General features: G+C 31.5%; 1 protein-coding gene across 1 annotated transcript; it reads right to left on the reverse strand.

Annotated features, from left to right (window-relative positions):
- Positions 1-1441: 1441 nt before the first annotated feature.
- On the reverse strand, positions 1442-13711 carry LOC148604296 (beta-sarcoglycan-like). Its single transcript, XM_088548051.1, has 7 exons — positions 13596-13711; positions 12114-12317; positions 10484-10669; positions 10234-10276; positions 9458-9618; positions 7492-7641; positions 1442-6042 (listed from the first exon to the last, which is right to left on the reverse strand). Exons 1-7 carry the CDS (start codon positions 13608-13610, stop codon positions 5839-5841), a joined length of 963 nt encoding a protein of 320 aa, XP_088404177.1. The 5' UTR covers positions 13611-13711; the 3' UTR covers positions 1442-5838.
- Between the last annotated feature and the right edge of the window lie 1456 nt (positions 13712-15167).

A 15167-nucleotide genomic window follows, 5' to 3' on the forward strand; every position in this document is an offset into this window, starting at 1 on the left:
CTTCGCAGAATGCCATAAGGAACATTAACACTAAATCTGGTTCAAATCGGTATAGAAATGTCAGAGAAGAAGATTTGTTAAACGGATAACATTAAAAAGAGCAAAAAAAACGTCAAAAAGGGCAATAACTCCAACATGGCTTTACACATAAAAAGAAAAGTCTGACCACATATAGATCTCATCATGCTGAACACTTTTGCCCCGTAAGAATTTGTCTAAACCTAACGGTAACAGCGGCCATATTTTTCAACATATCAAATATCCCCAACATCGTTTAGCAGGATACCCCAAGGAACATTCATACCGAGTTTGGTTTTAATAGATCAAGAATTGTCAGAAGAGATTAATTTTGAAAACTGTAAATGATGTGGGATGACGACGACGCCAAGTGATGTCAAAAGCTCACATAGCCTTTGGCCAGGTCACCTAAAATAAAAAAAGTAAATAAATATGTAAATATTCTATTTTAATTTGTTATTTTTGGTCATTATATTCCCTTTCATTGGAAAATTTTGGTATTTTGCAAACAATATTTTAGAAAAATGAGCATATGATAGACCCTGGATTTGCCTCAACAACATGGTAAACAGAAATGAGACAATTCTCATCAAAACACACATTAAATCATCAAAACATGAACAATAGTAGAGCACTGTTTACATTATATTTCTAGTTGTTCTACTCGGTTTCCTGTTATATTAAAAGAAATTATAAAATACTTCATGACTTATTATAAACTCTACTGTTATATAAAGGTATAGAGGGATTAGGCATTAGGCTATGAATATGGCCAAAAAAATACATATAAATTCGTAGTAATTATACAAAAATCAACATGAAAATTGTTCAAAACAATAGGAAAATAAAGGATGCATAGCCTTACTTTATTGTAATGACGTCACAAAGGTGCCACAATTATACATCATCTAACAAAAACTGCTGAAAACTGCAAATTTTGTAGTTTACATCCAGAACACTATGTCCAGTTCACAACCAAGAAACAGCTATATAGTTTCATATATGATGGAATACACCCAGAAAAGTATGCCCAGTCCACATCCAAGAAACAGCTACATATTTTCATGCATGATGGACTACACCTAGAAAAATATGTCCAATCCACACCTAAGATACAGCTAAATATTTTCATATTTGACAGACTATGTTATAATGAATGTATTAACAAAATATAAAGTTGTTCCTTGGGTGTCAGAAATGTAACCAGATAGTGAGCAAAAAGTACAAAATGAACAGAATATCTGAGTTTTGTTATGGATTTCCACATTGAAACTTTGCACATTTATGTTTCAATATAGTTGGAGGGCATTTTAAGACTAACATGTAGAAATTGTGGTTTCCATTTATGATTGTATATACATACAAAAAAACAGTATTACATTTAATTTTCTTACCAAAATTTTTAATCAAAGAAAACAGAATCTTGAAGATGTGATAATATTTATTTGTGTAAGAGGCACCTACAAAACCATTGTATATCATTGGTTATATACTGGTATCCATCTAGTACAAAAACAAATAAATGAACACAATTAAGTTTTAAGCTTTAAAATCAGCACCACTAGAAAACATATATATAGAATATAAAAATTCCAAAAATTTCATACTCATATGAAACTAACATTAAATATTATGAACTACAAAATAATATTATAAACCTGTTAAGAACAGAAAGTAAATATCTAACATGTTTGCCATTTTGGGAGGAGGTAGGAGGTTTTATCATGTTCAGGTAAATGGTGTTTTTTATTGGAAAAATACTGTACTTTGAGCTCCGTTTTATATAGCACTACAATAAGCACACAAATTTAAGCATGCAAAAATTTAATTTATAATTTACATGGACTTTGAGACCTCGTACCTTTAAATATCCCGCATACAATTAAATTCTGGAGTTTCATAAATGCAACTTTGCTTTAATCAGTTAAACAAAGGAAATTGCACTTTCTTAACACATAAAATCACAACATATCTGTTCCATATCATGTAAAGAAAGTTATTGCCTTAAATTTCACAAATTTTTGATCTGAGAAATGTTGAGTTCCTACATAGGTATGGTGGGAAATTCAACTCCACTTTCAATACATTTTTAATATTCATGATAAGCCTTCTAGGATTCACACTAATAACAATATTTGGAGGTAATGTATAATGAGAATTCTTTTCTTTTTTTTTTTGAGTAACATGAATATTTACGTGAATAACTATACGCAACATTTTTTTTTACAAAAGAATATAAATATTTGGAAACTATCTTTTGAGTATTTCAACAAATTAACTACTTAATTTATATTCTATCACACATTATTTACAACATAAAAAAGTTTCATATTGAAATGCAGTACGAGTATTTATGTAAACAACAAAATTTAATATTTTTTTCACAAATTATACAGTGAAATCTGGCTAAACCAAACCCTTCGGACTGTGAAGTTCGTTCGGTTTACACAGGTGTTAAAGGTACTGTAACTCATATGAAAGGACTTCAGAAGATGTGTAGTTTACACAGGTTGCTGGTTTATCCAGTGTAAGATATTGTAACTGATATGGAGGGACTACAGAAGATGTGTAGTTTATACAGGTTGCTGGTTTATCCAAAGTAAGGTATTGGAGGGACTTCATATGTGTAGTTTACACAGGTTGCTGATTTATCCAGGGTAAGGTATTGTAACTGATATGGAGGGACTTCAGAAGATGTGTAGTTTAAACAGATTGCTGATTTATCCAGGGTTTGGTTTAGACAGGTTTCACTGTATAAATATTTTAATACTATTTCTTTCTATAAAATGTCACTACTTACACCAGGAAAAATTGCAACATGTTTTTTTTATGTTTTGAAAAATATATGAAAACAAATGTTTGTAATGATTTTTTTGCATGTGAAATAGACTACTATAAAACAAGAGACCCTCGAAGAGCCTGAATCCCCCACCTGACAAACCATACCTTTTTAACTAAGTAAAGGTATCATGCTTTGTTACCATGTCTGACAAAAAATTGCTGAAAAAAAGCATACTGAGGAATGCTGTAAGTAGAAAAGAGTATCTAAGGCACTCTAAAATGTTGGAAATGTCTTCGCAGTGTTTTTAAAAACCTCTAGAAAAAATTTACCCTCTTTATATTCCACCAGGTCTAAGGGGGCATTAGCCCAGTATGCATTCGCTGACAAAAGAACATAAAATGAAGTTAAACAATGGCTGCACAACATTTTCATCATCACCATTCAACTCAGGAGACCATGTTTACTACATAAAAAAATATTGTTGAAACCAAAGCAAGTATAAAATTAGGTGAAAAATGCCCATCCAGAATGATAATTCGTCACCACTATTCAACTTAAAATACCTAGTTTATTAAAGATGGAATCTGAGCATCTGGCGAAAAATGGTCCTAAAAATAATTTCAATATGACAGTTAACTCAAAATATCTTGTTATCTTATTGGTAGCTTTCATTTTCATTATTCTTCTGTAGTTGAGGAAAAAATAGCAAAAAGCATTTTGAACCCTATGTTTTATTTTTAGTAACTACTGCCATGTTTTTTGACTAATGAAAAATTTTAAATGATGAGATTGTGAAGGAAAACCTAAAAGAAAAGTGATTCCAACATTCATTAAATTTTTCATCAATCAAAATCCAAACACTCATTTTGTGCAGGATACCCTAAAAACCAATAATACCAACTTTCATTAAATTGTGTACTGTAGTTTCTGAGGAGTAGATTTTTGAAAGTAATAAAATCAAATACAGCAAAAAACGTCCAAAAAGGGCAATAACTCCAATACGGGTCAACAGATTTTCACCAAAATTACTTGACAAATAGATCTCATCATGGTAAACACTTTTACCCATGTCAGAATTTGGTAAACCGAACGGTTTTGGAGATATGTGCAAAAAACTGCTGTCTGACCCATATGTTCTATTCTCAGTAATAGTGGCCATGTATTTTAACAGATCAAAAATCAAAACCAATCATTTTGTGCAGGAAACTCTAAGGAACAATCACATTAAATTTCATCCAGATCCATTAAGTTGTTTCATAGGAGGAGGTTAACAACAACAGACAATGACGACGCTATGACACCAAGTGATGGCAATAGCTCACATGGCCTATGGCCAGATGAGCTAAATAAACGTTTTGGATTAGTGGGCTAATTTATGAAAAAAAACAAGTAAATAAACAACATGTGGTAATTTTATCTTTTCAGTGGGATTTTATATATGAATAAGGTATGGTTTTTGTATGGTTTCCAAAAACATATGTTTTGTGTGTTCTTTATGCACAAAACATATATTAACATATTTGTCCTATACATTTGCTCCCATATTTTTCAAAACATATAAAAATGTTGCAATTTTTCCTGTGTACTAAATCTATCACATATTATTCACAACATAAACAATTCTAATAATGAATGTTAAAAAAAAATAACAACCATATTTAGAAAATTAAACAGTTTAGATTGTCAAATTTTCCTTGGTACAAACACATTACTTATTGCAATTTTGTAATTTTGGGTGTGACTTTAAATTTTGCAAAATACTAAAAATATTGCAATAATTCCTGAATTTACAGAACAATGTATCAGCTAAAGAGATGTGTAACATGTAGAAACATCAAACATTCATATTTTATCTGAGAGATGAATCATGAAATGGAGTGTGGTTTTAAAAATTAAATGACCATGATTTCATAGGTTCCTTAATCAGAACCTTCACAACAAATAAGTTATTTAGAAAGTTTTTATTCCAATATTATATGTAATCCTCACCTGTGATTAACATGCTCAGAGACAAGCTAAAAAATCCTAAATTCAATTGCACTACCCTCTGTTTCAAATCTTGCTCATAAACATGCTTTATCACTGAATGTGCTCAGTATCTAAAAATGAGACTCACAAATCAATAATTTTATATTTTATCCAAACATAATTTTTATCTATAAACATGGGTTAAATATATTCATTTTCTTTTAATTAACTTATACAGAATACATTGGAAGCATTAATACTAACACAAAACTATAAAACACTAAGTACTTAATGTCACATACAAGTTATTTCTCCTAGAGTTGATTGAAACGTAATGAAAGTTATCAAAATTTCAAAAAGACAAAATTCTTTAAAAAAAAACATATCTAATAAATATCTGCTAAAAATACAAAGATCAGAAAAAAAGATGTTAAACAAGGCAAGGTTTCACTATACATTGTCATAGTTAAACAAGGTAAGGTTTCACTATACATTGTCATAGAAATTTACAAAAAATAGACTATATCACAAAATGTTGACCAAATGTATCTATAAACTGGACGGATTTCTAATATAAATGTGAATAAATATTTAGCATGTAATAAAATTACCATGCAAACTTTTATATAAGTATAAAAAAAAAGGTAAGTAAATTGCAAGAATATTATATGATAATAGCACCACAAGTAAATTCTATGAATTAGCACCATTGCTAAGATGAATAAAAAGACAAATATACAGGAAATAAGTTGTTCCTGATATGTCCAGATTCTTAAATTATAAATAAATAACTGCAGTAATCTGGAAAGCTAAAAACATTTTTACTACACTTATAAAAATATAAAAACATAAAATGATTGCAGTGTTTCAGGAAATTCCCGTGCCCCTCCAACCCCCTCCTATTCTATATGATATTGCTATGTAGGGATATTTGTAATCAAACATTAATGAAAAGAGTTGCAGGGTCAGAGAAAATTCAGACTATGTTTCAACCATATAAAAAACAGTAATTTATCTGGCATTTAATCTCACAGCCATTCTGTATTCTGATTAACCAATCAAAAGACTTGTTATTTACATGGGTCTCCATCACCTCCTGCATTATCACAGCCAATCCCTTTCCCGGTTACAGCGATAGCAAACAATTTTCCCTGGGGTACACAAACACATAACTTAAAGGTGACAGGTCCTTGTGAACTTGGATTGGTCACTGTAGGTAAATGATCAACATTTAATCGTATAAAACTTGCTGCATCCAGAATCAAACTTCCATGCTGAAATAAAAAAAAGTATGTTCAATGTTCATTTTTAGTCTAGAATAACTTAAAATTGAAGGTGTGTACTATGAACAAATCATGATATCAAAATTCAAAAAGGAGAAATAATAGAAGGAAAAATAATTCATTAAGAGGACTTAGTGATTGCTCTTTATCCAACTCTATTTACAGACATTTTTCATATGACCATTTTTTTGGAAGTTAATAAGCTTTCTAACCCTTGTCGTGCTACACCCGGACCTGTTCGGAATTGGACCTGGTTCCGCTTTACTGGTTCTGGCAGTATTAATCTTAATTTAGTAAAGTGCAATTTGTATCTTGTGCAAGCAGCGTGACTGTGCTTTAAAATGAGGCTATCTGATATAGAGTTTGCTAAAAAATAATGACTTAAAAGCTTAAAGAAGAGGTCAGGAGTTTCTGCTGTCGAAAAAAAATGAGATTTTTTGTGGGTTAGGGTTCATTTCTCGGATCCTCACCAGAGCAGAATTAATCTGTAGTACTCTACTTTTTCTGGAAACTACATAAGTATGATTTCTGCCACCACCATTCCTATGTCATTGTATTGACTACTGGTTTTAGGCCAAACAGAGGCCAAAATTGGAAAAAATCCTAATTTTTTAATACGAGTGACCCTTCAGGAGACTCCTGACCCCCCACTCGTGACTGTAACACACTTTAATTGGCTTCAGTAGCCTTCACAGTGTACACGCTGTAGGAATATGTTGCTTTGGTTCCTGATTTGCTCCTGTTGAACCCCACATCTACCAAAAAATTACCAGAAATGGACAAAAATGACCATTTTCGAGTGACAGACCCATTTTTCCGCATTGGCCCACCTCATCCCATGATCACCCATCTTTAATTAATATATAACAATCAGCATCAGTACCATTGTGCAATTAATTTGCATATAATTTGCATGTTTGCAAAATATCGAAATTTAAACTTTCGTTCAGAAATGCTCAGCATGACAAGGGTTAAAATAAAAATGGCATCATAGTATAATACTTCATTATAAAAAAGTTTTTTTTTTGTGATTTTTAGCAACCACTGGCTATCCATCAAATTATAAAGAGCATTAGACAAAACAAGACAAACTTGACCTAGTGGTCACATAAACCCCTGCATTTCAAATTTTGAAAATGAAAAGGTGCCCATAACTTCTGGGTGGTTTATGTAATATATTCTTTACTCAAACTTGACCTGCTTTTTATGTCCTAAGCTTTGTGTTAAAAGTTTGAAAAGATTTTGTTCAGCAGTTCCTATATTATCACCCAGAAACTCAAAGTATGACTGACACATTGGTATGAAGATCTCTACATGAATGTACTCCTAACTCATCATTTACGGGTTATAAAAAGTTGCCTTTGAGATTGATGTTAAAGATTATATCTAATTCACTTACTTTCCACATCTATTTTTTAAAATTTTTATAGCATAACTTACCTCAGACTCTAAGAGGATATTATTATTCTGTGAAGTGAAAGAAATATTGTTGTACGTAGATGATAACTCTACACCTTCACTCCCTGTCAGGTTAACTTCCCCACCCAACGACTCCACGATCAGATTTGGTATTGATGGAATATTACTTATCTAAAAACATAAAGTGGAGGTGTAATCAATACAAAAAAATGTACAATATTCTAATAAAAGTGAATGTAGACTTTGACAATACCACCTTATTTATAGTTTTTAACAATATACTAGAATAGATTTTAACAAATATACTAGAAAGTCAACACGAAGTTACACTCATTTATTACTAGGTACATGTACATGTATACCCTCACTCTTACAAATCCCATAGAACAGAAACTTGGTATATGACAGCAACCAAAATCACTTACAACATATGGTCTATCTATATACAGCCATATTTTACAGTTGAAATTAATTCATTCAATAGTAGCAAATATTTTTGTGATGAAAAATCTTCTCTATCATTCCATATTGGTGGAAAATGGCTAAGTGTCAGGAAACAGGAAATTAATATCAGACTGCAAGATATACCCCCACTGTATAAAGCCACACACCAAATTTGAAATCAATCCATCAGTTGAGAACAGAGATAAATGTGAAGAAATTCATATGAATGGACAGACAGAAGAGGTAACTCCAATATACCCAATATGCCATTTATATATAACTGCAAATTATATGGTCATATAACAAATTGCACAAGTTCATCAATTATAACATTAATAAACAAAAGCAAACTTAAAGTTGACATCGTGTCAGATGGGAAATTCACCTTTATAACAGCACAATTAAAGTATAGCAATAGTCATGTGAAATGTTTGTAAATTTGACCTTCATGTAAATTGTACTTAACTTCGCATTTACAATTATCTCCTTTTCTTGAAACAACTGCCGAGTTGATAATAAAAGGTAGAATTTTGTGGACGAAAGAGGAAAGGAAAACTATGACATGTGGAACAAATCAGTCCTCATGGTGACGATGGATACACCATAATGATCCACAAGTTCATGATGACAACCATATAACTTCTGAAGTAATGGCTTCAATCTTGTTGCAACATAACCCTGTTCAAGAAGCCTAATTGTAAGAAGTCTAGCACAGTAAAAAAAAGTCTGCATAGTTATGGCAAGCTCTGGCATAACCTATGAACTGCGATATGAAAACTCCATACGCAGGTGCTGAAGAGATGTTGTCACATATGAAAAGAAAGTTGACAATATGGAATGAAGTCATTGTGCTTATTGTATAGTTTGGTCAATAGTTTTCCTTTATCCTCAATCTCTTAGTGTAGGTCAAGATATGAGGCAGAACTAACAGTGTCTGTAGTATCCTTTATCTCAAGTTATTTAGAGTAGATGCAATGTATAAATCCCCGAAAGTAGGATTGTTTAATGATAATATATCATTTATATAGCAGAAACTGAGATCAAAGGATCTGGCGAAAAGATATTCCTACCTTTGGGTCAGATTAGCTATAAAGTCAGCCCAATAAGAGAGATGGAAAACGTCAGCCAGTAGAAGAGCACAATTTGTTCCCATTAGAAAGGAAACTTTTTGTTGAAAAATGTGTCCATCACACTGGACAAATATGTTGTCGATAAAAAATTCAATCATTTTGAAAACATCTTCTTCCATATATTTGGAAGATTATTTGGAATTCTTTTTTTTTACAAAGTATGAGGAATTTCTAGCAAGTACTACATATCTGTACATAGGTATACCATCATTTTTTTCTGGAATACAATGATGTATTATGTTTTTGATTAGGGATAAATACACATTAAAAGCTAAAGCACAATATACATGAATTAACACACCAATTAACCTATATATACAAATATACATGGACATTTTTTTTCATACCAGTGGGGTTGTTGTCTCTGACATATACACCATACCTACTCTCATTATACTTAAATGTTGACTTACATTGTACAGGTAGACCTCATTAGCTCTCAGGTTTTTAATATCACCATCCAATGACATGACAGAGTCTGGTTTAGTGGAGAACATATCAAAGCCAGTGGTACTGTCTTGTATAATAAAACTATCTGTGTTGTCAAACGATATTGAGTCTGGATCTACAGTTACTGAAAACAAATATGCAATACTAGGGATTAAACAGTTGAAAGCTGGGTATTTGCCTACAATAATGCATGGGACAATAAATTGAACAACAAATTCTTGATCACTATTCTTATGTTTTAAAATTGCTTATTTAGATCCAAGCACCACAAAACTGAAAAATAGAAGCTTTTACAAAAAAATACTAAAGTTTTTGATAAGTTAAAGTAAGTTTACTAATCAAGACTACATGTATGGTTATTTTTATGATCTGACTCTAGTTTTACAATTCAAACCATTTTGTTCTGTAATCCTGTAAATCAATGTATTCAATCTGATGGAATGATTACAGCACATCAATTGAAAATTTAAAGCAAATAGACTGAGCATATTAATTGAATGATTACAGCATATGCATGTAGATTGAATGAGAACAACATATTGATTGAATGATTACAGCATATACATGTAGATTGAATGAGTACAACATATTTATTGAATGAGTACAGCATATTGATTGAATGATTACAGCATACTGACTGAATGATTACAGCATATAGATTGACTGACAAAAAAAATTGTAAAGACATGAATTCAACTGTATGTACTTGTGTCATTCTACTTCCACAGTTCAAACTTACATACAGATGTCTTTGTATTGCTGCTTGTCCCTGTTATAACTACCTGAAAAATAAAAATTTGGAATGTAACTCTACTGTACTGAACTGATTACCTACTGCTATATAAAGTTATCAATGGTCATGGTTCTAATTTTGCATATGTTTACAAACAATAAGAAGCAATATACGTATGAATAAGTCTATTATTTCCACAATTAAAGGCACTTGTAAGGTTAATACTTTAGCAGACTTAACCTGAATAAAAACTTACAGAATTGTTTCTTCCATCAATATACAGATCTTTGTTTGCTCTGCTACCAATTCTTCCATAAGTCTCCACAGTGTCAAAAACAGCTTTACCTAGAATTCTTATAAGGTCATTATCTGGGATGTATTCAATCATCTCCATTCCATATTGTGGTGTTATTCTCAAGAAATATATAACACCAGCTGTAAGCTGAAATTTAATAAGAACAGTGTAAATTCATTAACATGAACAGTGTAAGATGACCATGTAATGTGTATAGAAGGGGTTGGTGAAGGTATTGTGTATAATAATCTTTTAAGAGTCAGACATCAAAGAATATGTCTTAAACCAATACCAATAGTAGTCTATACATGTAGATAATGATGCATACATGTAGATGGAAATCAAAATAAATGTTCAGGAGAACAATTTACTAACGTACATAAATGTAAAAAGAAAAGAAATTATCATTTTAGATGCATTCAATAAAAAATTATACCAATTTCAAAACATATCTAGCCAGACTACTGAGTAATCGAAATAGCTCTCTTGGTATAAATCTGCCCTACATTACATCGATGTCTTCTACATTGTCCCAACAGAACATGTGCAACCTTCTAGACATTGTCAAATTTAATACATGTGTAGCTGTCAATTAAAAGATCAATTTTGACAAAATGAGTACTTGACACCTTTTCAAAATTGGATATAGACCAAATCCGTTTCCAAGTGTATAGTATCTCTATATATAGTAACATTTTGTTTAGTCAAGTAAGAATAGAAATTTCCTCAGACTAAATGCTCAGTAAAATACTGAACAGTATAATGTACTACAGGTAAGTGAGTGAAACTTGCTCTTAAATATACAGAAATTCATCTAAAAATTTACATAATGACTTCTTCAGAAACTTTAATACTGACCACTTAAGAAACTTTAGTTGAAGCAAAACACTACATCATGATCTATTGAAGCTTTGAGATAGTCATTAACACAGCCTAGACAATACCAATTCAAAGAAGTTATGTTATTTGATAAGAACTACTCAGATGTGTTCAAAAAAGCGACTTCTGGTTCAAGTTATCATAATAAATCCTTCATTCTAATGAACTGGAACCACTTAACCAATAATATTACACATATATCAAGAATATAGCCCTAGGCCACCCACTGGTCTTCAATGAATGAAGGAAATTCTATTACCACAGGGCAGGCTGCAGTTGGCCCTAAAACATCATTATATACAGGTACAGCGAAACAGCTGCCCCTATATACTCAAGAAACATAAAAAATAAACTAAAGCTGAAAACGAAACCAGACATACACAGGCCAGAAATTCCTGACTTGAGGCAGGCGCAAAAAATGCACATACTTGGATTAACCTTTCTGCTCATTGATGAAAATAACCTAATCAAACTTTGCAAAAGTGGTAAATGACACAAATAGAAAAAAGAACGGATATGGCAACTATAACAAATGCACCAGTGTATAACCTAAATATAAAATAGTAAATACTTCCAGAGATCACCTAAAGGTCTTCAATAAGTGTAAACACACCTTTGAGTAAGCTCTGAACAAAGTCTACTTTGTTTAAATGGGAACTAAGATTTTAATGCTTTGCTTGCACTTAAAAACATTATAATACATCAAACTAACCAAGCCATTTACAACAGCTATCAGACAAAGTAATACAACTAAACAATAGAGAAAATATCTCTTTCTTCCTCTAATTCCAGTTTTATGTAGGTATTGTTCATTGATGTTGATATAACCAGCTCTGAAGTTACTGTTATGTTCACGGGTAATTCTTCTCTTTAAGGCAGACTTCTGTCTCATGGATAACCTCGGAGAAGAATCTCCCTGAAATGTAATGCATATTATAATCAAAATCAATTCTTTCAAATAAATCAGAAATGAGAAATCATTTTTACAGCACTGACAATTTTAGTACAGTCAGTACCTATCTATTGGTTCTCATACAGATGCAAGAGTAATCAAAGGAACCAAGGTTATAGCGGTAATCATAAGAATGTAATCCAGGGACAAAGACCAGACATGGAAAACAAACATATACATGAATTCACACTTGTCATTTTCCTCCATATGCCCCCAGATTTGCGTCTGATAACTTTTTGACGTCAATGAAAAAAAGTAATTTTTAAATGGTGATGTCATTAATATTTATGTTGATGAAGAATTCAGTACAAAAACAATGGGAATATATATTATTTTTGCAAATGGCATCCACAAATGTAAAATGCCTATATGCATTCTTACTCCAGCAGTGCTAGAGGTTATCTGGCAAGCTATCTGGCAAGTTATTTTCTTGCTTGGTGCCATTCTAACCTCTAGTGTTGAAAGCCACTGCAAATGTGAATAAGCTAAACAAGGTGTTTTAAAATAGTCTTAGTCTTTTACAAAATAGAAGTTTAACCCACCTGAAATCAAGTGATAAAAATCCTAAATTTTTGTTAAATACCTAGAAAACATTTGTAATGAAGACAATTAACAAAGTGACCAGCCATTTTGAATTAGGTCACTAATTTTACAGAATACTATATATTTTTGACAAAACAAACTTAAAGTTTGTAACAGAAATTCGTTGGTTAATTTTATATTTTCGTTTCACAAATTAAATTCTATCATTTTTTTATCCAGCCAGATTTCCCAATTCAAAATGCTGAAAACCAAATGCCAAGTTCATTTAAACTGTTTTTACAAAGGATTTCCAGGATTGCTGGATTTTCTCATCAGGTAAGTCATTTGTTTTTCTTCTATTTAGTCACCTTTTCTCATGTTAGGGTAAAGATACTGTATAAAGTGCTTTAAATGGTAAATATTTTACTATAATTCAGCCAATTTCAAAGAATGTCAGGATGAGCAGTATGCACTATGGCACTTGGAAGTAAGAGGTTGAAGTATGAAGGAACAAAATTCCAACCTCTAACTTTGTAGGAGTAGTATATGCAGTCTGATTTGAAATTTGGTTTAATTTCTCTACATTCCTAAAAAAAAAACAATCTTTTCCCCTATATTAGATCGGTATAGTTTGCCAAAGAAAAAGAACAAACAATGGTGCATTTATCACAGGATATTCAAACCACGTGTTTACGCTTCAACAATGCTTAAAATTGGTACCTCAAATGGTTCCATCTCTAGACTCTGCTGTTGTCTATCCCTTCTTCTGGTTCCAAATTAAATCATCCAGAAACCAGAAACCCAGTTGTGCGATGATTTACTAAAATACGAAATCCATTCACGGTGACCTTCGTTAATATTTCCGAACAACTTTGACCCAATAGGAAGCTAATCAAAATGTTTATTCATATATCTAGAAAAGGAATCGCTTTTTTAAATAAAAGATGGTTCATATTGCGACGGGTGGGGAGGGACTGAACTTTTAGTAATTGAGAAAAAAAAACACATGCAAATATGATATTTTAGCATTTACATATTTTCATTTTCTCATACGTCTGGAACTAATGTTCCACTGATAAGTGATTAGTGACAGTGACCTATCAAAAAACAAGAGATTTGATCACAACCATCAATACTCTGTATGTCACAAAGTTTAGGGAGCAAAAGTTTAAGTTATTTTCAGTGTATGAAGTAAATATGATACAAGGTATGATTTCAAATCACGTAACTGATACAAAATATACAAATCTGTACTCATCCGTACCTGAGCCAAATTTTTATTACTTGTACGCATTCAAGAGTCAAGCACTAAAGCTTTATTTTAAGTTGGTACATATATAAAACACTACAACACAAGTTCTAGTGAACTTAAAAGCCATTAACACATACGTAAGACTAATCATTTTTTCCAGAATAGAGCTGGTTGCAAATATGTTCTTGATAAGAAGGCGGGTGTCACAATTTTTTCATGATTTTCAATTGGGATGTTCAAAAATTCATATTTTTGTTGCTTTCATAATGACGTAGATCTGTATCAAATTTATAATGACTAGCACCCAGATAATACATTTGTACATAATAATAAAGTCCCTTAAACAATTTGAAAGCTTTTTTTTAAGCTATTAGACTTTTCACCGAATATACATTCAAATCAAATAAACCGTAACAAAAGAACTATCAAATCACTACATCAATAAGTCGTTACAACTTTTTTTTACATTTCATCTTTACTTTTTGTCTTTTTTTTTTAGACAACCTCCAAAGAATTTAAAGTTGGCATCCTGTAGGGATTTTTATGAAACCACATATAGAAATTCATCAAAAATATTTTTTAAGCAATTAATTCAGTCAAAAGAGAAATATTAATTCTTTTCTCTTTAAAAAATATCACTTGATTAGATACCTGTAAAATATAACTACTAAAGCAATTCAACGATATCCACTTTATCAAAAAATATTTTAAAATGTTACCTTGACGCGATTATTTTATATGCTGTGATATCGTTATGAAAATTCCCAATTATAATCACGAATTACCAATCAATGCAAACAAGAATTTATATATATATATATATGTCTCAGAATGTGACGACTCTATTCGCTACACTGCTCCATCGGATCAAATTGATACAGGGAAGATACGTAAACGTATAGAAAGGTCTGAAAAATTCCCAACGATGTTAGAACTGTCAAATTTGCGATGCAAATTTTTGGTCGTTCCCTCCGCGGGACTCGAACTCGTACCGCTGTGACATCTATGGCAACACCACCTGCACGAAGTCCAGCGCCCTA

This window comes from Perna viridis, chromosome 10 (genome assembly GCF_037379345.1).
Source record: "Perna viridis isolate PV_CMFRI_1.1 ecotype Kerala chromosome 10, ASM3737934v1, whole genome shotgun sequence".
Taxonomy (NCBI): Eukaryota; Metazoa; Mollusca; class Bivalvia; order Mytilida; family Mytilidae; genus Perna; species Perna viridis.

Coding starts and splice junctions, on each gene's coding strand:
- LOC148604296 (XM_088548051.1), bottom strand. Junction 10,670..12,113: donor TAGCTGTTGTAAATGGCTTG/GTTAGTTTGATG, acceptor ATTAAATTTCAG/CTTACAGCTGGTGTTATATA. Junction 10,277..10,483: donor TTGATGGAAGAAACAATTCT/GTAAGTTTTTAT, acceptor TTTATTTTTCAG/GTAGTTATAACAGGGACAAG.